This window comes from Bufo gargarizans, chromosome 1 (assembly GCF_014858855.1).
Source record: "Bufo gargarizans isolate SCDJY-AF-19 chromosome 1, ASM1485885v1, whole genome shotgun sequence".
Classification (NCBI taxonomy): domain Eukaryota; kingdom Metazoa; phylum Chordata; class Amphibia; order Anura; family Bufonidae; genus Bufo; species Bufo gargarizans.
The window spans coordinates 296,183,856-296,208,096 of NC_058080.1; the positions used below are offsets into that span (position 1 = coordinate 296,183,856).

The following is a 24,241-nucleotide window of genomic DNA, read 5'->3' on the forward strand; positions in this document are numbered from 1 at the left end:
AATTTAAAGGGGTTATCCGAGAGTATAAAAAGCCTCCCCATATGCCGCTGCCCCACCTGCCATTGGCTGCCATGGTGATGAGTCTAGTCTGTCTGCACGGATATGGTTCCTCTGCTGGATTTCTGACACTGTGAATGTAGCCTACGGGAGAACTGACAGGGAAAAGGACACTCCCAGATCACTATAGAGCTCATCAGCCTGCTCATACCATATTATTACACAAGACACACATGCCAATTTACATGGATCCTAAGGGAAAGTAAATGACAGTCTAATGATTTGCAATGAAAGCAGAATATAACAATTAGGTTTGTACAGTTGGTAAATATCACTGGGATCCTGCAATAAAGACAAGACGACTGGGAATTTCAACAGCTTTAGGTTTCGTGCACACCAGCGTATTTTGCGTTCCGTATACAGGCCGTTTTCTGAGTTCCGCATACGGAACCATTCATTTTAATGGGTCTGCAAAAGATGCAGACAGCACTCCATGTGCTGTCCTGTCCGCATCCGTTGCCCCGCAAAAATTATCCGTTTTGCGGACAAGAATAGGCATCTTTATAGTAGGCCTCCTGTTCCGTTCCGCAAATTGCGGAAGGCACACTGGGCGCCATACGTGTTTTGCGGATCTGGTCGTGTGAACGAGCCCTTACTCGACTCCCATAGTCTAAAGCAGGCATCCTCAAACTGCGGCCCTCCAGCTGTTGTAAAACTACAACTCCCACAATGCCCTGCTGTAGCCTGATACCTGTAAGCTGTTCGGGCATGCTGGGAGTTGTAGTTTTGCAACAGCTGGAGGGCCGCAGTTTGAGGATGCCTGGTCTAAAGCTTCCTTACTTGTGAGTATTTCTCGGTATTATGTTCCCCTAAGTAATTAGTCAAGGCACTGGGTGGCCTTCAGCAATATTCAGGGACAGATGGCACTACAAAAGGACTGATTCTCCTGCACATAGGACTGACAGATTTCAGTGTGTGACCAGAATCTCCTATCTGGCTCATCCTATATATTGATGGGAGTTGTCTGCTTTAGACTGAATTCACACAAAGCGTTTTAACCCATTTTGCTGGGCAGTTTCAATGGGGTCACTGGGATTAAAAAAATAATAATTCACAGGGACATACCAAAAGTTTAATCGGTGGTGGGCTTACAGGGAGTGCAGAATTATTAGGCAAGTTGTATTTTTGAGGATTAATTTTATTATTGAACAACAACCATGTTCTCGATGAACCCAAAAAACTCATTAATATCAAAGCTGAATATTTTTGGAAGTAGTTTTTAGTTTGTTTTTAGTTTTAGCTATTTTAGGGGGATATCTGTGTGTGCAGGTGACTATTACTGTGCATAATTATTAGGCAACTTAACAAAAAACAAATATATACCCATTTCAATTATTAATTTTTACCAGTGAAACCAATATAACATCTCAGCATTCACAAATATACATTTCTGACATTCAAAAACAAAACAAAAACAAAATCAGTGACCAATATAGCCACCTTTCTTTGCAAGGACACTCAAAAGCCTGACATCCATGGATTCTGTCAGTGTTTTGATCTGTTCACCATCAACATTGCGTGCAGCAGCAACCACAGCCTCCCAGACACTGTTCAGAGAGGTGTACTGTTTTCCCTCCTTGTAAATCTCACATTTGATGATGGACCACAGGTTCTCAATGGGGTTCAGATCAGGTGAACAAGGAGGCCATGTCATTAGATTTTCTTCTTTTATACCCTTTCTTGCCAGCCACGCTGTGGAGTACATGGACGTGTGTGATGGAGCATTGTCCTGCCTGCATGAAAATCATGTTTTTCTTGAAGGATGCAGACTTCTTCCTGTACCACTGCTTGAAGAAGGTGTCTTCCAGAAACTGGCAGTAGGACTGGGAGTTGAGCTTGACTCCATCCTCAACCCGAAAAGGCCCCACAAGCTCATCTTTGATGATACCAGCCCAAACCAGTACTCCACCTCCACCTTGCTGGCGTCTGATTCGGACTGGAGCTCTCTGCCCTTTACCAATCCAGCCACGGGCCCATCCATCTGGCCCATCAAGACTCACTCTCATTTCATCAGTCCATAAAACCTTAGAAAAATCAGTCTTGAGATATTTCTTGGCCCAGTCTTGACGTTTCAGCTTGTGTGTCTTGTTCAGTGGTGGTCGTCTTTTAGCCTTTCTTACCTTGGCCATGTCTCTGAGTATTGCACACCTTGTGCTTTTGGGCACTCCAGTGATGTTGCAGCTCTGAAATATGGCCAAACTGGTGGCAAGTGGCATCTTGGCAGCTGCACGCTTGACTTTTCTCAGTTCATGGGCAGTTATTTTGCGCCTTGGTTTTTCCACACGCTTCTTGCGACCCTGTTGACTATTTTGAATGAAACGCTTGATTGTTCGATGATCACGCTTCAGAAGCTTTGCAATTTTAAGAGTGCTGCATCCCTCTGCAAGATATCTCACTATTTTTGACTTTTCTGAGCCTGTCAAGTCCTTCTTTTGACCCATTTTGCCAAAGGAAAGGAAGTTGCCAAATAATTATGCACACCTGATATAGGGTGTTGATGTCATTAGACCACACCCCTTCTCATTACAGAGATGCACATCACCTAATATGCTTAATTGGTAGTAGGCTTTCGAGCCTATACAGCTTGGAGTAAGACAACATGCATAAAGAGGATGATGTGGTCAAAATACTCATTTGCCTAATAATTCTGCACTCCCTGTAGTGCCGAGACCCCCCAGTGATAGCTAGACTTAGCAAACAGAGGTGCTTGAATATCTCTCTCCTCGCTGCAGAGGATGGATTTGAGAAGGCCCATAGACTTTTTATTGAGCCTGTCTCCGGCAGTGAGGAGAGAGTGCAATACACAGCATGGTGGCTCAGTGGGAGAGAGTGCAATACACAGCATGGTGGCTCAGTGGGAGAGAGTGCAATACACAGCATGGTGGCTCAGTGGGAGAGAGTGCAATACACAGCATGGTGACTCAGTGGGAGAGAGTGCAATACACAGCATGGTGGCTCAGTGGGAGAGAGTGCAATACACAGCATGGTGGCTCAGTGGGAGAGAGTGCAATACACAGCATGGTGGCTCAGTGGGAGAGAGTGCAATACACAGCATGGTGGCTCAGTGGGAGAGAGTGCAATACACAGCATGGTGGCTCAGTGGGAGAGAGTGCAATACACAGCATGGTGGCTCAGTGGTTAGTGCTTGTACCTTGAAGCACTGCATGGAGTTTTTATGTTCTCCCTGTGTTTGGGTGGGTTTCCTCCAGGTACTCCGGTTTCCTCCCACAGTCCAAAGCCATACTGATGGGGACCTTAGATTGTGGGCTCCACTGGGGACAATTTTGAGCAATGATAATGTCTGTTGAATATGTCGGTGCTATATAAGTGCAAGCGATTCTCTCGCCTTGTTCTAGGGATCAGTGAGCACCTCAACACTCCAACCCCCACCAATCAAAACTTCTGCTGTGTAGCTATGAAAAGTCAGCGACCCTTTAAATATTGTGACGTCAAGATACATAGCGTTTTAGTTTGAGTGTTTTTGGGGTCAGTAGCATTTGGTATGGTGCTTTTTTTTTTTTACATTTTTCCCATAAGCTTTACTATTGGATGTCAAAAAGACTCCAGCACCTCCACCTCTACATGCGGCAGAAGACCGCTCTTCCAGCACCTCCACCTCTACATGCGGCAGAAGACCGCTCTTCCAGCACCTCCACCTCTACATGCGGCAGAAGACCGCTCTTCCAGCACCTCCACCTCTACATGCGGCAGAAGACCGCTCTTCCAGCACCTCCACCTCTACATGCGGCAGAAGACCGCTCTTCCAGCACCTCCACATGCGGCAGAAGACCACTCTTCCAGCACCTCCACATGCGGCAGAAGACCGCTCTTCCAGCACCTCCACCTCTACATGCGGCAGAAGACCGCTCTTCCAGCACCTCCACCTCTACATGCGGCAGAAGACCGCTCTTCCAGCACCTCCACATGCGGCAGAAGACCGCTCTTCCAGCACCTCCACCTGCGGCAGAAGACCGCTCTTCCAGCACCTCCACCTCTACATGCGGCAGAAGACCGCTCTTCCAGCACCTCCACCTCTACATGCGGCAGAAGACCATTTGTTAGCTATCTATGCATATTATTTTATTTTTCATTTATGTTTTTATTCATGATTTTATGAAAAATGCATTAAAAAAGCATACGCTTTTTTTGTTTGCAACTACTCCGCACCAGGATTTAGATGGACCATCTACCCATCATCCAATGACACGATTGAGTATAAATAGGTTGTACTTCCTGCTTGCTAAACACCACTACTGAGGAAGGCGAGGCACCCCGAAACACATATAGTTTGGTCGGAGTAGCAAGTAATATACCGTCATGGACTGTACCGCATTTGGTTCATAAGAAGGCTTTTTAATAGCGTACTTCTTGATGACCCAGGAACAACAAACATTCTCTTGTGCATTGGCCCATCTGGTAATGCAGAACTAAGTTTTCAATTCCTCCTAGCTACGATCCCCTGACTACGGACTGCAATCACGTGAACGCATATAGTCACGTGAAAAACCGGCATGTCACGTGGGACGCCAGGATCGAAAGACCCCACGGGACGCCATAGTGAGTCCGGACGATTGAGAAAGAGAAAATACCCGGCAATTACCCTCCTACCTGGCGGTAATGTATAGCGCCAGTCCAGGCACTTGACTATTGCTGAATCATCAAATGGTAATGTATTACGTCTGTACCATACAACTCCGCTGAAAGATGGTCGCATTCTATTGGCTTGGGTACATCCATTTTACAAGAGAGAATGTCTGGATGGCATGTTTTCATCTTATCAACTTTTATATGCATATTGCATGAGCTAGTCCGTGGGTCATATCACAGGTGCTACAGATTAAAGTGACTTTCCCGGATCCACCTACGTATGGGATCCCTGTGCATTGTGTCCCCAGATTAGGTGTCACATCATCTATCCTGATCCATAGGGACCTACTAGCCACTCATTTCTATTGAACAGAACTTTATGTGTGGTGCTATTTTATTTTATTTTTATCCTGTTATTATTATGTGCCTTACCTAGGTTTTATTGTTGTCTAATAAATAATTTTAATTTTACACTCACTTTGTTGTCTGGGGCCCCATGATATTTGTGTGCCCCTCCATACAATATATTGGATGTCAAAAATGTCTGTAAAAACGTCTACATTTTGCCAAATAAGTAACCAAACACGCGTAAAAACTCTATAAAAAAAGTGTCTTAAAGCAATAAAAACCATGAAGGAGCCCTATGTGCTGCATAAAACAGAGGGGTCCTTCCATCTGCTGTAAGCGGACAGTCAGCGCATACAGTACACTACATACTCCCTTGTGTCACTTGTCTGCTTCCCTTGGAGAGGACCGCTGAAAGCAAGAGGCATCAGCAAATAATAGGTAGGGAGCGCCCAAACCTTACAACCCCTTTAATTCGGTTTTCCAGGCCACTCACTTTGACACTGGGTGCGGAGTGGCGTAACTGCTTAGTTGGGTTACAGAGGCCAATGAGTATCATGTACAGGTACTATTCTAATGGGACCTGGGTGACAGAGTATGCCAGGACAACCCCTTTAGCCTGCCCATACATATAAGGAAGGTATCTGCTTACCATTCGGCTTGGGCTACGCTGCAACTTTTTGTAGGGCGACTGATTGACTAACTATTGAGCTACAGCTGCGTTCCACAAGACTGCATTTAACTGAATACATTCATTTGGACTGAGGCTACTTTCACACTGGCGTTTTGGTTTCCGTTTATGAGATCCGTTCAGGACTCTCACAAGCGGTCCAAAACGGATAAGGATCCGCTCAGAATGCATCAGTTTGCCTCCGTTCCATCTCCATTCCGCTTTGGAGGCGGACACCAAAACACCGCTTGTCTGATAAAACTGAGCCAAACACAATGTTAGTCAATGGGGACGGATTCGTTTTCTCTGACACAATAGAAAATGGATCCGTCCTCCATTGACTTTCAATGGTGTTCAAGACGGATCCGTCTTGGCCATGTTAAAGAAAGATAATACAAACGGATCCGTTCTGAACGGACACAGACGGCTGTGTTATCTGAACGGATCTGTCCATGACGGATCCGCACAAAACGCGAGTGTGTAAGTAGACTGAGTTGTAGTTCAATAATCAGTCGCGCTACAATACGTGGCAGTGTAGCCCGAGCCTTATTCAACTGACCGATATGTTCCCCAGAAACAGCGCAGTAAGAGAAGAAGCAGTAACGGTCAACCCTCATGCTCACACCTTCACCATGTGCAGAAACCCTAAAATTTAGTAGTACCACCAGCACTCCTGGTCTGTACCGCCAGGGAGAAGAGGGTGGTGGCCAGAACCCAGCAATGCATTGTGAATTTCCTTAGGCCCCTTTCACACGGGCGAGTTTTCCGCGTGGGTGCAATGCGTGAGGTGAATGCATTGCACCCGCACTGAATCCGGACCTATTCATTTATATGGGGCTGTGCACACGAGCAGTGATTCTCACACATCACTTGTGCGTTGTGTGAAAATCGCAGCATGCTCTATATTGTGCGTTTTTTCACGCAACGCAGGCCCCATAGAAGTGAATGGGACTGCGTGAAAATCGCAAGCAAGTGTGAATGCGGTGCGATTTTCACGCACGGTTGCTAGGAGACGATCGGGATGGGGACCCGATCATTATTATTTTCCCTTATAACATGGTTAATAATAGCTTGATCGCGCAGCCCGACTTCTCTTCTGTCTTCGGGACCTGGGTAAAGGACCTGTGATGACGTCACTGCGCTCATCACATCAATCACTGTGGTAAAAGATCATGTGATGGACCATGTGATGAGCACAGTGCCGTCATCACAGGTCCTTTACCAAGGTCCTGAAGAAAGAAGACAGAAGAGAAGCCGGGCTGCTCGATCAAGTGGATTAAGGCGAGTTAAATTATTTTATTTTTTAACCCCTCCAGCGCTATTGTACTTTGCATTCTGTATTAAGAATGCTATTATTTTGTTATAAGGGAAAATAATACAATCTACAGAACACCTAACCCAAACTTCTGTGAAGAAGTTCGGGTTTGGGTACCAAACATGCAGATTTTTCTCACGCGCGTGCAAAACGCATTACAATGTTTTGCACTCGCGCAGAAACAAATTGCATTTTCCCGCAACGCACCCGCCTCTTATCCGAGCAAAAAACATGACGCCCGTGTGAAAGAGGCCTTAGAATTTGGTTCTGAGTCATGGCAATGACACAGAACTTTCTGTCTCCACAGCAGAGACTTTCTCTTCAATGGGTTATCAAACCCTTTACAACTGAAGACCTATACTCAGAGAAGGTTGTTACCACCTGATTGTTGGGGGTCCGACACCCCGCTGATCAGCTGTTCTGTGGATGGAACTGGTTACTGTAGCACCGCTCCCATTCACCTCACAGTGGGTAGCACTGCAAGTAATCAGCTCTATCCACTACTATCTGTATAAGGGCTCATGCACACAAGAGTAATGGCTCAGTGCCCATGCTGCGGGCCGCAGTGGTCCGCAATGCATGGGCACTGGCCATGTGCACTCCATTTGTGGATGGGTCTGCCACAGTTATGGAGAGGCCTGTTCCTCTTTATAACTTCGCCGGACCCTCCGCCAGCGATAGGGCTTTTTTTAAATACTGGCATCTAAAACGCTGGTCTTGATAAACGTGCCCCAGAGGCAGCATGTGTATGGCCAGCTTTCTTTTCAGAGAATCCAATGAATATGTCTGCCACAGATCCTGGAAGTATTGTCAGATCCGTGGACCAGATTTCCATCAGACCAAATTGATCTTTAGGGCACTTGGCCTGAAAACACACCTGCGGTTTTTGAAGCAGTATTTTCAGGTAAAGCCAGAAGTGGATCCAGCAGGAAGGAGAAGTCCTTCCTTTATGGTTCTGATTCCTTCCCAGTCCCCTTCTGGCTTTGACTACATGAAGCCATTGTGAAAAGCGCTGAGGGGGAAATCACCGTACCGGTTACAATGGAGACACAGCTATGGGATCAATGGAGGACGGGCCGCTTTACCTTCACAAACGTGATGGGGGTGGTGGTGCCCTCGATATCTAGCAGGATGGCAGTGACAGAGGGAGGTACGGGAAGCGGCACCATCTTTCCTCGTGCACACCGCTCGGTACAGGGCGGAAGCCGCAGTGGAAGAGGGGGAGGGGACGCCCCGCCATAATAACCGGAGGGGACCTACATGACGCCGCACTTATTACACACTTTATTCTGGCTGTGGGGCCCGTCATGCTCCATACTGTTATTCATAAGCGCAATATATGTCAGTGATTTTTACACACGGCCCCAGCGCCATTTTCCTTTCGCCATGCTGTTCACAAGCCACCATTGTCTGCCTTCTTCCTGAGGTGGCGCAGCTCACAGTTGGGAGCACTTCCGGCCACCGTGCGTTCCACCGCCTCTACAGCCAATAGCGACAGAGCGTCCTCACGTGACGTCACGAGGAACGCGCGATGTCATTGGCTCCGACTCGGAGTATATAAATAGAGGGCGTGCACTGAGCTGATCTTTTCAGTTGGTGACTGCCGTGCGTTCGCTTGTTGGTGTTATCGTGCGCGTAATCGGCCAGCTGAATCATGAGTGGAGTGGAACCTATGGACCAGTACTCCGAGGGCTCGAAGATCAACGCCAGCAAGAATCTGCAGGATGAAGGGTAAGGAGGCCATTAGAATCAAGACGGAGAACGAGGGGGGAGGGGTGCTGTTGCATCCTATGGGTGGCTGATTGGTCGGAAAGCTATGTTGTCTGTTCACGAGTTGTCCACCGGGGGGCGCTGTTGCGCGTCGGTTTATGGTGATCAGGTGCCAGCGTAATTAGCGGCTCGGCAGACTTTTTTCATTGGTTGTGATGTCAGCAGTGGCCGTTATGGATGTGTGCCAAGGCTGGCCACATAATCAATGTAAAGAGGCTGGTAATGAATGGGTTATCTCTGATCTGGGAATTTGTTCTTCCAGGAAGATGTTCATCGGAGGCTTGAGCTGGGACACCAGTAAGAAGGATCTGATGGAATACCTCTCCCGATTTGGAGAAGTTTTAGACTGCACCATCAAGACCGACCCTGTTACTGGCCGCTCACGGGGCTTTGGCTTTGTCCTCTTCAAGGATGCGATAAGTGTGGATAGGGTAAGATCTCCTGCGTGTGCTGCTGCTATTCATGATTGATTGCTTGGCGAGGACTCATCATGTGTATTTTGTAGGTGTTGGAGACCAAGGAACACAAGCTTGATGGAAAACTCATTGACCCTAAAAGAGCAAAGGCCTTAAAGGGGAAGGAGCCTCCTAAGAAAGTGTTTGTTGGTGGCCTGAGCCCAGACACGACGGAGGAGCAGATCAGAGATTATTTTGGAGGCTTTGGAGACGTAAGTAGATTGCCTTTCAAGCCCAATACCTTCCAGATTCATACCCTTGGACCTTAACCTGAAGGGGTTGTCTTTTATTGTATCTACATGCACGAATTGTCATTAAAGGGGTTTTCTATCTTTGGGGGTCTTGATGTGTATGGAAGTGATGAGCTCACTCCACAATGTTAACGCTGCCTTCTTCTGGTGCTGAAACTATTGCCGAACAGCTGATCGCCAGGGGGTCAGACCTTTGCCAGTCAAAGTGATGGCCTATCCTGAAAAGGTTAAGACGGACAACCCCGCTGATGTTGGTGAATCTCCCATTTGCCTCTGTATAATGACTTGTAGCTGAGCCTTTGTCATCTTTTTCCAGATTGAAAGCGTTGAACTTCCAACAGACCCCAAAACTAACGAGAGGAGAGGGTTTTGCTTTATTACATATGTGTATGAAGAGCCAGTGAAGAAGCTTTTGGAAAGCAGATACCACCAAATTGGTTCAGGAAAGGTGGGTTTGGAATAATGCTAAGTCTCTCTAAAACATACATATACCCTTGAAAACTGGCCACTTACAGGGATTTATTTTATTTTAGTGTGAAATCAAAGTTGCACAACCCAAAGAACTCTACAGACAACAGCAGCAGCAAGGAGGAAGAGGGGCATCAAATGGTCGCGGAGGTGGACGAGGGAGAGGCAGAGGAGGTACGTGGTATAGAATTGATCCTTGAATACTATATTGAATGGCAATGCAGTGATTTGCGGCAGCCATGATGTGCTGTTAACCAGAACATCACCGCAGCAGTCTGGAAACGAGCAGCACCACAGATTGATGCTGGAGAAAGGTGGGAGTAGAAGACCATTGCTTATTTTAGGCTATTGCAGGGCTTTTCTGATATTTTTCATAATCGCGGACAACCCTATTAATGGAGATCTAATGCTCTAGAGGGGTATTGGAGTAGCACTCTGCTGCTCCAGTAAACGGTGGGTTGTTTTGGCTGCCATTTCCCCTATATATGACATAAGGTTAATCCACGGCACTCCAATTCATGTGCAAATTTTTTACATTTTATTTTGTTTACAGATTATCATTGTATACATCCAGAGTAAATAGTATGTAGCCACATAAATCATAGTTCCCGGACGTTTCGGTCGAATGTGACCTTCCTCAGCGGGAAATTAGTGGCGGTGCAATAGGTATGCCGCTGGATGTCTAGTGTCATACCTATTGCACCGCCACTAAAAGGTAGGCCGAGGAAGGTCGCATTCGGCCGAAACGTCTGGGAACTAGGATTTATGTGGCTACATACTAATTATTTACTCTGGATGTATACAATGATGATCTGTAAACAAAATGTGAAAATTTGCACATGAATTGGAGTGCCATGGATTAACCTTATATCTGTTCTACAACTCTCACAGGCACCCACAGTGGATTTATGGTGTGCGGAGTACACATCTCTTCAATCCCCTATATAGCACATCACTGATGATGGCTGACTTGCTGTCTCCATCCCCCTTGTCTACTGCACAAACTCCACATCACACATTTGGCCTGTGTGCCGCCCTATGTGTAGCTGCTTCCAAGTGAGGCGTGCACGCACCATGAAAGCCCCTGTTCGTCCACAGGTGCAGGGTGTGAGTTGAGACAGCGCTGGATGAATAAGGGATTTTACATGGCAATGCACATATAGGACAGCACACTGAAGGCAGAGAAGCATTGTCTATACTGCCCGGACAACCAACGCTTGTGGAGTCTATGCAGCAGAAGATAGCCAAGTAGCAAACTCCTTTAAAGCTGACCTCTCGATTAGCGTGGTCTTTTTATAGTGCCTGCCCTGTCCAGTGAATGTGTAAAATCACCTGCTGATTTATTAAATGTGAATTCTGTTTAAGGCCAAGGACAAAGCTGGAATCAAGGGTACAATAATTACTATGATCAAGGATATGGAAACTACAGCAGCGGCGCCTACAGTGATCCTAGCTACAGTAACTATGGCGGATATGACTATTACGGAAGCTATAGTGGTTACAGCAACCCAAGTTACACAGACTACAGTGGTGAGTGGGTTAATATACATAGCGTGATAGCTCAGGCGGCTGAACTCCTATTGAAAATGATGGTAGGCAGTTTCAGCGCAGTTGTCCTGCAGTTTTCTGCTCTGAAACCCATGCCAAAAATCCAACGCGTGAACCTACCGTTGTGATCTCTGGCTGACTTGGGCCATAAGGAACCATAAACGTTATTCAAATTGCTGTTACTTAAATGCAGGTCAACAAAGTACATACGGAAAAGCGTCAAGAGGAGGTGGCAACCACCAGAACAACTACCAGCCATACTGAGGTCTAGGAGCTTCACATAAGGTGTGTATGAAGGAATTTCTGGACGGCTTACACATTTTGGCAGCTATACTTTAAAATAAAGATAACTTAAACAGTGTGTGGCCTCCTTTTTAATAAAAATGTATTTGCTTTGTAAATTGTATGGCTTTTATAGAGCTTTAACTTAAAGACGTGACCTTTAATTGTTTTTCCCTGGTAAATTTATACAGATAACATTTTTTAATTTCTGGCCTTTATGCCAGTCTCTATGGAATAAGTAAGCAATTTTTTAGTAAAATAAATACCAGGTAAAGTACTGAAATGGGTACAACTAAAGGTAAAGAAGAATGTTGTCTTCTAACTCTGACATTATACCTTGTTTGTACCCGCCAGCGGGAACTTCATTGCAGGCCGTGTGTCACCCTGACCACGTCTATCTCTGGGGTCGCACGTTGTGGGCAGAGCGCAAGGCGTACACCAGAAACCGCTGTCCTGTGGTATGGTCTCTTCCAACTTCATGTACCAGATTAAACTGAGGGGAAAACCACTTCACTTTGGCTTCTTTATCTTCTCTAAGTCTTTTTGTTAACGTTCAATTAAAATTTTTTACAGGAGTTTAAAGAGTTAGATGCCTCCTTTTACAGCTTAATTTTGGCTTTGGTTAAATGTTGTGCCTCCTAGGATTTAATGCTTGCTGCTTTTCTTTATAGCTAATAGTGAAGTCTGCAGAGGAACTTAATAAAGTGAGGGTGACATGTTGGCAAGGTCACATGCACATAAAGTAAATGCCACTTCATAGCGGACACCTTGGAAATTAGAGGGGGTAAAAGGTCTTGCCAAGAGAGGAGGATGTCCCTGTGATTTTACTAGAGGATTAATTGTGTAAAGGAGTGCTGCCACCATTGCTGGGGTGTAATGCCTTTCTTTCTCTTATAGGAGCGGAGGACTGGCAACACAAGTCATCCAGGCTGGCGATAGATCTACACATATGTGTGAGGACTTGTGTACAAGGCACGGTGGTGTCTTGCTGTAAATATTACCCCCCACCACCTTTTTTTATGGCTTATTTCCCCATCTGTATACAGTGCTTTTATGTTCATCCACTTGTGTGTAAAACTATTTGTAACCATAAATTGTGACTTTCACTGCATCCAGTGTTTGCCATTTGTAATAAAAGGTTAAAAAACTTGCCTGTGGTTAGTGTAAACGGTCTCTAATCTCATGTTACAGGTAAAGTGAATAAAACACACACACACACATCAGGGTGAATAGGACTTCACACTCTACCTGCTGCCCTGTGCATAGTACACACAGCAGCAGGGAGAGGAGTAGTGTCCGGGCTGCCATGGTATTACAGGATTACACTGCTGGGGCTCCGATCAGAAGCTGCCACCAATGATTTTAATGCTGGGGAGGGTGCACTACGCCACCAATGATTAACAGCCAGCGGCAGAAACACATTGCCAGTACCCGACCTCTATGACGGGAAGCTGCAATCAGCGGCAGTTGCCGCACCTGAGGGGTTAACTGCCACGGATCGCAGCGCCCTGTCAGAGGTTGGGTGCCGGCAATTTGTTTTTGCTGCCTGTATTTGTAATGTATGCATTAGTGGCAGCGGCACAGGGGGGAGGGAGAGGCTGCTTCCTTTTCCCTGTGCTGCTGAGGGAACATGCATGTTCTCTTATACAGCCTGGTGTCGATTGGGCATCAAATTCGATACCTGAAACAACCCTACTTCACACATGGCTGCATAAATACTATATCCTATGTGGTTGAAAAGTGTTAACTATCAAGCAAATGAGCTCTTGGCAAGCTCTGCCTGTAATGCTACCAGATGTCAGGCAGCTATCCTGGAAGTCAATGTTCAACCCTTTTATATAGGTGTTAAGACAGGACACTGATTATTAAGCCAGCCCCTCATCTCCAGGCAGCTGTTTTGGGGTGATTGCCCCTCATCAGAGCAGAGAGAACTGGATGAGAGGTCTAAGTAAGGATTCGGGGGCAACATCTCGCCTTAATCGGCATGTGGAGACTTGTGGGCGCAAGATGCTCCTCTGGAATTCTGGGAAGAAATGACCTTAAATTTGGCATTTGAGGCAGCACTTTAAGAGCTCATTTGCTTCCCTTTGTAACCAGAATTCCAGAGGAGCCTCTTGTGGCCTATGAGTCTCCTGTCGATTAAGGAGAGAGTATGCGCCGCGCCCCCCCTCAAAAATAGCAACATGGCAACCAATCACATTCAATGTCTTATTTTCCAAACCATGAAAGGTGGAATCTTATTAAATGCTTTGGACAACTGGGTGTTTTCCTTTAATCTCCCCCAATGCATTGTAGGGCTAACCCAGCTGAATGTAATGTTACCTTTCACTGAGTGATCCATTGTTTCATGGGATCAGATGCTAAAACAAATATAATAAACACAAACATTGGATAAATAATGCTATGGTATATTTATGGGTTACCAATAAACATTTTAGTACTATAGTAATTACAACTTTACCAGAATAAAGCCAAGTGCTCAGTTTTAGCTGACTCGAGCCCACAACTAGTGCACAATGCATAATCATATAAGACCTAGTCTGTCCACCTTAAACGGGTTGGCCACTTTCTGACTACTGTTGACCAATGTGTTTGTGAGATAATATGGCACTTTCTAATATAGTCTTTGAAATTCTATACCATTTTCTATAGATTTCATACTGTATGCCCCCTTGTTTGCCAAGTCTTTTGTACTGTCCACACAGAGGTCCTGTCCATAAAATGGCTGCTGATGGAGGGTCATGTGAATAGGCAAATCACCTCCATGTGATATCGCCCCCATTCAAATACACTGCACTTGTTCTGTTTAGTGCGGCGTATCTGAATGGAGATGATTTGCCTGGTCACATGACCCTCCATCAGCAGCCATTTTGTGGATAGGACCTCTTTGTGGACTTGGGGGAGATTTATTAAACTGGTGTAAAGTAGAACTGTCTTAGTTCTCTCTAGCAACCAGATTCCACCTTTCATTTTGGACCGCTCCTTTGGCCAACTGAGCCAGTTCTACTTTATGCCAGTTTGGTAAATGACCCAGTTTGTGTACCTTATGAAATATAGAAAATGATGCAGAATTTTAACAAGGGCTATTTTGGTCTCATAACCATCTTATTTACACATTGGTCAACAATACCCAGAAAGTTGCTAACCCCTTTAAAGTGAGCGTTTAACCAGTACTACCGTGATGGTAAGGGCTGTTTCACACGAGCGGATGCTGTCCGTGCGTGTCATCTCCTGCGTGAAAGAGCCAAGCCCCGCATTGGACAGCAGAGACAGAGCATTAACATGATTGATAATGCTTCGTGCCTCTGTGACCTTTTTACTACAAAACCAGTGACAACTTTATCTTACTGTGATTTTGCAGTAAAAAGATTAGAGAGGCTCCGTGTGTCTGCTGTCCAGTGCGGGGCTTGGCTGTCTTTCACGCAGAGGATGACACACATGTGAAACAGCCCTAAGGGAGGGGGCTGCTCCGCATCTTCTCCTCAAGTGGACCCAGGCTCCACTGAAGCACAGACCTAAATCGAGGACTCTTTCCGCCAAAATGCTGCTCTACAACATTACAACCGAATGCATCCATCATGAACGGATCCGGTTGTATTATGTCTTATATTGCCACAACTAATCCATCATGAACACCATTGAAAGTCAATGGGGGACTGATCGGTCCCCATTGACTTACATTGTGTGTAAGGACGGATCCGTCTACTTGCAGCGTTATATTGTCTGTGATGGGAGCGCAACCAAACGGAATGGAATGCATTCTGTTCCCCCGTTCAGTTCATTGACAATGAATGGGGACAAAACTAAAGCGTTTTCCAACGCTGTTGAGATACTATGACATATCTCAATAGCAGAATTGAAAACTCTAGTGTGAAAGTAGCCTTAGGCCCCTGTCACACGAGCGAGAATTCTGTGCGGGTGCAATGCGTGAGGTGAACGCGTTGCACCCGCACTGAATCTGGACCCATTCGCTTCAATGGGGCTGTTCAGATGAGCAGTGATTTTCACGCATCACTTGTGTGTTGCGTGAAAATCTCAGCATGTTCTATATTCTGCGTTTTTCATGCAACGCAGGCCCCATAGAAATGAATGGGTCTGCGTAAAAATAGCAAGCGGATGCGGTGCGATTTTTCACGCATGGTTGCTAGGAGATGATGGGGATGAGCATCCCCATTAAAGTCTAATCGCTATTATTTTCCCTTTTAACATGGTTATAAGGGAAAATAATAGAATTCTTAATACAGAATGCTTAGTAAAATGTCCATTGAAGGGTTAAAAATAAATTAACTCACCTTTTCCACTTGTTCGCGCAGCAGGCATAGTCTTTTCAGGACCTGCAAAAGGTCCTTTCCCTTACGTCCTAACCAGCAGCACAAGTGGGGAGTTCTCCTCTTAGAAACTGGTATTTTTTTTATCTGTCCTGTGGACAGCTATTAAGAGTTCGCCACTTTCGGGTATGTGCCCCTTTTTTCCTATTTCGGCCGGGATGCGGCCTCTGCAGTTAGATGGGGGGGGGGCACTTCTGGCTGCCCGCACCATACCCGGAAGTGCGTCCGATGATGTGTGTCGTCCGCTGTTGTTTTGTGCTGCGCTTTGCCACAGAACTTTGCCACCAGATTCTATTCTATAATCGGGGGTGGGGGGGCAGCCTTCTGTTTTATTTTTATTAATAAATAAAGTAGTGACAGTGGTCACTTCTGGAGGGGTGGGGGCGGAGCTATGCTAGGGGGAGGGTCTGTCAGCTATAAAATCATAGCAGACGCCAGACTCTCCCTTTCTGCTTGCAGTGAATCCATACTAAACTACTTCTCAAAGTTGTTTTGCAGATGGCGTCTCCCAATGTTGACCAGCATGGGAAATTCTCCCATAAACAGAAGCACCTAAACTGTGAGATGCCGATGCCAGATTCCTATGAATATAATAGGTGTCCTTCATGCCGTCCTCCTCCAACGCAACCCACGATGGGTGATGTGTTCGGCTGGATGAAATAATTTATGGGTAATTCCATTATGGAAATCAAGAGTGCTCTTTCTTCTAGGAGGGCCAGAGTTTCATCGCCAGGTCCTGTACCTATGGCTGAAGACATCATTTCGATAGAAGACCAGTTCCAGGCGAATGGTCAGTGAACGTTTTCACCCAGATCACTCTTCGGTGGGGTGTGGGGGAAAATAATAGCATTCTTAAAACAGAATACATAGTACAATAGGGCTGGAGGGGTTAAAAAAATAAAATAATAATAATTTAACTCACCCTAATCTACTTGTTCGCGCAGCCCGGCTTCTCTTCTGCCTTCATCTGTGAGGAAAAGGACCTGTGCTGACGTCACTGCGCTCATCACATGGTCCATCACAAGATCCAGCACCATCCCGATCATCTCCTAGCAACAGTGCGTGAAAATCGCACCGCATCCGCACTTGGTTGCGGATGCTTGCAATTTTTACGCAGCCCCATTCACTTCTATGGGGCCTACGTTGCGTGAAAAATGCACAAAATAGAGCATGCTGCGAATTTCACGCAACGCACAAGTCATGCGTGAAAATCACCGCTCGTGTGCATAGCCCCATAGAAATATACGGGTCCGGATTCAGTGCGGGTGCAATGCGTTCACCTCACGCATTGCACTCGCGCGGAAAACTCGCCCGTGTGAAAGGGGCCTAAGCCTTGTAACGTCTCAAAAAATTAAATTGTATTCCTAAAATGATCCAAACATGAAGTAGACATATGGGGAATGTAAAATAATAACTATTTTTGGAGGTATTACTATCTATTATAAAAGTAGAGAAATTGAAATTTGCTAATTTTTCTATTTTTTTGTAAATGTGGTATTTTTAAAAAAAATAAAAATGCATTTTTTTTACTCTATTTTACCAGTGTCATGAAGTACAATATGTGACTTAAAAACAATCTCAGAATGGCCTGGATAAGTAAAAGCATTTTAAAGTCATCACCACATAAATTGACAGTGGTCAGATTTGTAAAAAATGACCTGGTCCTTAAGGTGAAAATGAGCCCAGTCCCTAAGGGGTTAATGGCCCTGCTAGCCTTACATTCTGGTGAACAAGTACAGAACTGTGTAAATGTTAAGGCTGGCAAAGTGCTTTCAAAAATCCAGGGTGGCCTGTGAAAAATGAACCCACCTCCAATATCTAAATCCCAAACTGCCCAACAGTAAATCTGTCTTAGTTGCCCATAGCAACCAATCAGAGCTCAGCTTTCAGTTCCTACAGGGCTCTGATTGGTTGCTATGGACGACTAAGACAGATCTACTATTAGGCAGTTCGATTTGGATATATTGGAGGCGGGCCACTTTTTTGTGGAAAACAGATCAAGTCTCTCAAAACGTTGTAGGGTACTTATCGGCGCTGCAGATCCACCGCGTGACGTGGGTGCTTTACGAGGAACCACCATTTAGTTTTATGCTTTTATAATTCACTTTCCTGTGAGTATAATAAAAACCCTTGGAATTCTATCTTTGTGGAACTTCACTGTTTTGCGTCAAATTTTCATTACAGCGGTTTGAATGTCCTTCGGTGCATCGACCCCTGAATCTTATTGTGTGGCTGCATTGTGAAGAGCTTGGAAATCCGATATACTTTTTCGTGGGCCACCCTGTAGAAGTGTTACTAGTTAATTTTTTTTTATCAATTAACGAAATGCAATGTGAATGAACAAAATCTAAATAAATTCTTCTAGGTACACTTGCAAACTGTTTTTGAAGGAACTCGGCAGGGAGGTTGTTCTTGGGATAACCACAGATAATTCTGTGGATGTAGGCTTGCTTAAATCGTTCAGTCTCTTCATGTAATCCCAGACAGACTTGATGATGTTGAGATCAGGCCTCCTTTTTCTTCCTTATGTTGAAGATAGTTCTCAATGACATCGGCTATAATTTTGGGGTCATTGCTGCAGAATAAATTTGGAGAGAATCAGACGCCTCCCTGATTGCAGGGTTGCCAACCTAAGGGCTCATGCACACAAACATGTGCCGCCGGTTGTGTGCATTGGGGACTGCAAATTGCGATCCCTAATGCACAGGCAGCGTCCATGTGGCTGGCCGTCCACACCGCACAAAACTAGCACAAGTTCTATTTTTTTGCGGTGTGGAGGCACAGATATAAAACCCATGCCTTCGTGCCGCACCACACCTTTTGGATTCAGGACCCATTCAATTTCTCCAAAAATCACAGACAGACAAATTGGAAAACTATACTGAACGATGATTAATATATAAGTAATACATGTTTATAGGTCAGGTACTAATAATGAGCACATTGCCAGCACTTACTGATGGCTCCAAAATGCTGATAATACCAAAGTGACCTGCTCAAACACTAATATTTTCATGGACACTGGAAAAAAAAGTATAATATTTTTACGGACTGTCCAGAAATTTCTGGATGGTTGGCAATCCTGGTATTCCATGATGGCTAATAATCTTTAACCCCTTAAGGACCCCCGCCGTACACGTACATGTACGGCGGGCTGATCAGGCGGGTGCAGGAGCTGCGCCTGCCCGATCAGCGGCACGGACCAGGCAGTCACTGACAGCCTGGCACCGGCTGTATACGCCGGCATCGGTGAAAACACCGATGCCAACGCATTAACCCGGTCAAAGCTAACTGTGGCATGTGGAGGGTACGTGTGCCCTCCGCATCTCCATCAGGTCCCCGCGCTGCAGTGGCGGAGACCTGATGGCAGAGAAGGCAAGCTTGATGCCTTCAATAGGCATCGGGGCTTGTCTTCTACGGAAGCCTGTGAGATCCAGCCCTTAGGGCTCGTTCACATGAACGTGTTTTAAGCCTGTGCTGTGGACCGCAAATTGCACCGGGCACCGTCCGCAATACGGCAACAGGCATCACACGTTCGTGTAAAGGAGCCCTTAGGCTGAGTCTCACAGGTAGGCTGTCAGCATAAAAGCTGACAGCCAATGCATTACAATATAGGTTGTATTGTAATGCATTCCAGAAGGGATCAGACCCCAGAAGTTGAAGTCACAGAGTGGAACAAAAATAAAGAGTAAAAAAAAAAAGTTTAAGAAAGTGTTTTTCATAATAAAAAAAAATAGTTTCAAGCATAAAATTGTAAAAAAATAGAAAAAAAAGGAAAATCAGACATATTGGGTATTGCCGCATCTGTAACGGCCAGCTCTATAAAATAAATAAATATGTATATATATATATATATATATATATATATATATATATATTAAAAACTGCTAAAATAATCATTTTTTCATCACCAGACATCACTAAAAGTGCATTACCAAACAAACAAAATGGCATAGTTTTATTCCGGCCGCCTCTCGGCATGTTTGCCGTGCTGCCGCCGGAACTCCAGCCCGCCCTTATTATAGTCAATGGGGCCGGAGCGGAAATCCGGCGGCACACGTGCACTAGCGGCAGCACGGATCTGGCAGGCTGTTCACCGTATGAAAGTAGCCTTAGTTAAAGCATTTTAAAGTTATCACCACATAAAGTAATTTGCAAAAAATGGCCTGGTCTTTAAGGTGAAAAATGGCGGGGTCCTAAAGGAGTTAATCCGGCCAAATTCCTAGCTCCATTTGCTGAAATGCAGCCTCAAACTTAGGCCTCATACACACAAACGTATTTTGTTTTTATGCCCTTTCCGTTTTTTGCGGATAGGATGCAAACCCATTAATTTCAATGGGTCTGCAAAAAATGCTGTCTGTATCCGTATGTTCGTTCGGTAGCCCCGCAAAAAAGATAGAACATGTCCTTTTTTTGTCCATTTTGCGGACAAAGATAGGCATTGTTACAATGGATTAGCAAAAAATACGGATGCCAAACAGATGTCATCCGAAAAACTCATACAGTTGTGTGAATGAAGTCTTACAAGGAACCTCCGACTTGCTTCACTGTTGCCTGTGAACACTCATTTCGCTCTCCAGCCCTACTGCCAGCCCCTCCTCCTTCTTGATTGACTGGGTTAGGTTTTCAACATGGCCATCTCGCCTGGCCTTGTCAATCAAAGAGAGAGGTACAGTTAGCTATGTTAATTGAGTATAAGCCAGATTTACCAACTGCAACTTTAAGTGCAATCTTACTTTTAAGTGCAAAAAAAATCCCTAGAAAAGTGTTCTTTGTTCAAATACACTCAATTTATCAGATGTGAGATGTTTGGTAAATGTGATGTAAATTGCAGCTACAAACTCAAGAAAATCAGTTAAAGGGGTTATCGAGTTCAGGAAATGTTTTTTTTACAGTTGTGCTCGGATCGGGTCATGTAAGACACACCCTACCTAACTCTAGCAGCAGGATTATGCCGGAACTGCTGTAGAAGGGCAGCCTAAAGGGGGCAACCCTAATATGAAGTTCCCTAAGAAAAAGGGGGGGGGTTTCGGGAGGGCTGTAATGCCGACGTACTGCACCTGTGGCTGTGTGCCTGCAGGTATAAATAGGCTGTAGGGGCCTGCCTCCCCTCACAAACACGGCATTTGTATTGCCTAACACTTGTGCTCGGTTCGGCTCATGTAAGACACACCCTACCTAACTCTACCTAATAGCAGCAGGATTATGCTGGAACTGCTGTAGAAGGGCAGCCTAAAGGGGCCAAAAATAACAGACCATAGATATAGCAAAGGTATCTTTATGATATACAAACCGGATTCCAAAAAAGTTGGGACACTATACAAATCGTGAATAAAAACTGAATGCAATGATGTGGAGGTGCCAACTTCTAATATTTTATTCAGAATAGAACATAAATCACGGAACAAAAGTTTAAACTGAGAAAATGTACAATTTTAAGGGAAAAATATGTTGAATCAGAATTTCATGGTGTCAACAAATCCCAAAAAAGTTGGGACAAGGCCATTTTCACCACTGTGTGGCATCTCCCCTTCTTCTTACAACATTCACCAGACGTCTGGGGACCGAGGACACCAGTTTCTCAAGTTTAGAAATAGGAATGCTCTCCCATTCTTGTCTAATACAGGCCTCTAACTGTTCAATCGTCTTGGGCCTTCTTTGTTGCACCTTCCTCTTTATGATGCGCCAAATGTTCTCTATAGGTGAAAGATCTGGACTGCAGACTGGCCATTTCAGTACCCGGATCCTTCTCCTATGCAGCCATGATGTTGTGATTGATGCAGAATGTGGTCTGGCATTATCTTGTTGAAAAATGCAGGGTCTTCCCTGAAAGAGATGACGTCTGGATGGGAGCATATGTTGTTCTAGAACCTGAATATATTTTTCTGCATTGATGGTGCCTTTCCAGACATGCAAGCTGCCCATGCCACACGCACTCATGCAACCCCATACCATCAGAGATGCAGGCTTCTGAACTGAGCATGGTAACAACTTGGGTTGTCCTTGTCCTCTTTGGTCCGGATGACATGGCGTCCCAGATTTCCAAAAAGAACTTTGAATCGTGACTCGTCTGACCACAGAACAGTCTTCCATTTTGCCACACTCCATTTTAAATGATCCCTGGCCCAGTGAAAACGCCTGAGCTTGTGGATCTTGCTTAGAAATGGCTTCTTCTTTGCACTGTAGAGTTTCAGCTGGCAACGTCGGATGGCACGTTGGATTGTGTTCACTAACAATGGTTTCTGGAAGTATTCCTGAGCCCATTCTGCGATTTCCTTTACAGTAGCATTCCTGTTTGTGGTGCAGTGTCGTTTAAGGGCCCGAAGATCACGGGCATCCAGTATGGTTTTACGGCCTTGACCCTTACGCACAGAGATTGTTCCAGATTCTCTGAATCTTCGGATGATGTTATGCACAGTTGATGATGATAGATGCAAAGTCTTTGCAATTTTTCGCTGGGTAACACCTTTCTGATATTGCTCCACTATCTTTCTGCGCAACATTGTGGGAATTGGTGATCCTCTACCCATCTTGGCTTCTGAGAGACACTGCCACTCTGAGAAGCTCTTTTTATACCCAATCATGTTGCCAATTGACCTAATTAGTGTTAATTGGTCTTCCAGCTCTTCGTTATGCTCAAATTAACTTTTTCCAGCCTCTTATTGCTACTTGTCCCAACTTTTTGGGGATTTGTTGACACCGTGAAAATTAGAATCAACGTATTTTTCCTTTAAAATGATACATTTACTCGGATTAAACGTTTGATCTGTCATCTACGTTCTATTACAAATAAAATATTGACATTTGCCATCTGCACATCATTGCATTCAGTTTTTATTCACAATTTGTTTAGTGTCCCAACTTTTTTGGAATCCGGTTTGTATAATTACATAACCAAATCTTGAAAAGCAAGTGACAATTCATGATGAGGATTGAGAATATAATGAGTATAGCAAGCAGAACTCCATCGACCCATTTTTTTAATGATATGGCTGCTCCGAAGCAGCTGAAGCTGCGCCAATATGGAAAGAGTGACCAGTAATAGACAAAGGGTTAACTCGCTAATTGGCTAACAATATGCGGATGAACTTGAGGAACGTATTGATATTCAAGGGAGCATCTTCCAACCTGAGCTAGGGGGAATCCGCTGGCTCCGCTTTGATAAACTGCAACCACTAATGCAATACCCTCACCGGGCACCATTTATTACCGGTGGCAAAATACTTGACAATTACAGGTTCCCCTGGGCCGGGTCATCTTAGAGGCTAATAAGGTAAGAATATAGCAAGAGCTACTCCAGCGCAGCTGACTCTTGCGTAAGCAATTTAAAGATGTGCTAGTGCAGGAAAACTCACCCGGCCTGAGGAACCCATAGAAAGCCAAGTACATGGCTGTTTTAATTAGGCTGATGTGCCGACCAAGCGGTTTATTCTGCAACATGTCTGATAAAGACCTAAACATGCTACCAGTAAAAGGCTGTCGAGTGGGTTGTTTCTTGACGGACACCTTCTGAATACCCTTTAATAAGGCCTTAACGGGATGGGCTGAGAATAGAGACAGTTGGTCGGGATACTGGCAATACCAATAATGTTGAATACCAGCCAGGTACAGTTTAATAGTGCTATGGGCCAAGTGTAGATGAGAGTGGCAAAAGACAATAAATGCGAGTATGTAAGTTATAGGCCCCTCTCCCGCAGGGGGGTATGTATGTTGAAATCTACCAAACAATTGCCAGGCCGTTTTAGAAGTCCTAAGGGTATTGGTAGACAATGACTTGGCCATAAAGCTTCTGGCTACAGCGAGATGTGCCCCCTAATGCATCAGCAACTGGAAATGATGAGGAGTTGGCGTCGGCAAACGATCTGCGCCCAGAAAAACCTGAAAAAATAGTTGAATATTAAACCGGGACAGAGCATCCGCTGTAACATTACGCTGCCCACTGATGTGCGTGCAAACGAAGTGAAAATTATGTTGTAAAGACAGCCAAATGAACTTCCTCACAAATGACATTATCTGTTTTGACCCCAATCTACCCTTCATAAGGATGTCAACCACTGTTGCATTGTCGGACAGAAACAACACTGTACGGTTCATCCACTGTTCACCCCAAACGTACGCAGCCCCCACTATAGGATACATTTCAAACAACGGGGAACACTGCGAGA

The 24,241-nt window shown here is 45.1% G+C and overlaps 2 protein-coding genes across 5 annotated transcripts in view; one reads left to right on the forward strand and one right to left on the reverse strand.

Annotated features, from left to right (window-relative positions):
• ENOPH1 (enolase-phosphatase 1) overlaps window positions 1-8,184 on the reverse strand; it is a 51,031-nt gene extending 42,847 nt beyond the window's left edge. Inside the window, exon 1 of one of the 3 annotated variants that reach the window (XM_044304782.1) lies at window positions 8,060-8,184. Coding sequence is in view for 1 of the 3 variants with exons in the window: in XM_044304774.1 (XP_044160709.1) it covers window positions 8,060-8,143 (84 nt within the window). In the remaining 2 variants the exon portion in view is untranslated. Of the gene's footprint in view, window positions 1-8,007 lie in introns of all 3 variants that reach the window. The other 2 variants (XM_044304774.1, XM_044304791.1) reach the window with 2 other exon arrangements.
• Window positions 8,185-8,547: 363 nt separating this feature from the next.
• Window positions 8,548-12,898, forward strand: LOC122945661 (heterogeneous nuclear ribonucleoprotein D-like). 2 transcript variants are annotated; one of them, XR_006391132.1, is made up of 9 exons: window positions 8,548-8,705; window positions 9,007-9,175; window positions 9,250-9,411; window positions 9,767-9,898; window positions 9,984-10,092; window positions 11,284-11,448; window positions 11,660-11,751; window positions 12,103-12,206; window positions 12,646-12,898. XR_006391132.1 is itself a non-coding variant. In XM_044304804.1 (8 exons), the coding sequence occupies exons 1-7, from the start codon at window positions 8,629-8,631 to the stop codon at window positions 11,728-11,730; spliced, it is 885 nt and encodes a 294-aa protein (XP_044160739.1). In that variant the 5' UTR covers window positions 8,548-8,628; the 3' UTR covers window positions 11,731-11,751; window positions 12,646-12,898. The 2 variants fall into 2 exon arrangements, 1 of the variants encoding a protein (XP_044160739.1); XM_044304804.1 differs by lacking the exon at window positions 12,103-12,206.
• Window positions 12,899-24,241: the final 11,343 nt, after the last annotated feature.

Excerpts from the sequence above, each read along its gene's own strand:
- LOC122945661 (XM_044304804.1), top strand. The coding sequence starts at position 8,629 with ATGAGTGGAGTGGAACCTATGGACCAGTACTCCGAGGGCTCGAAGATC. Across the intron at positions 8,706-9,006 it reads AAGAATCTGCAGGATGAAGG|GAAGATGTTCATCGGAGGCT; the intron begins GTAAGGAGGCCA and ends TTGTTCTTCCAG. Across the intron at positions 9,899-9,983 it reads ACCAAATTGGTTCAGGAAAG|TGTGAAATCAAAGTTGCACA; the intron begins GTGGGTTTGGAA and ends ATTTTATTTTAG.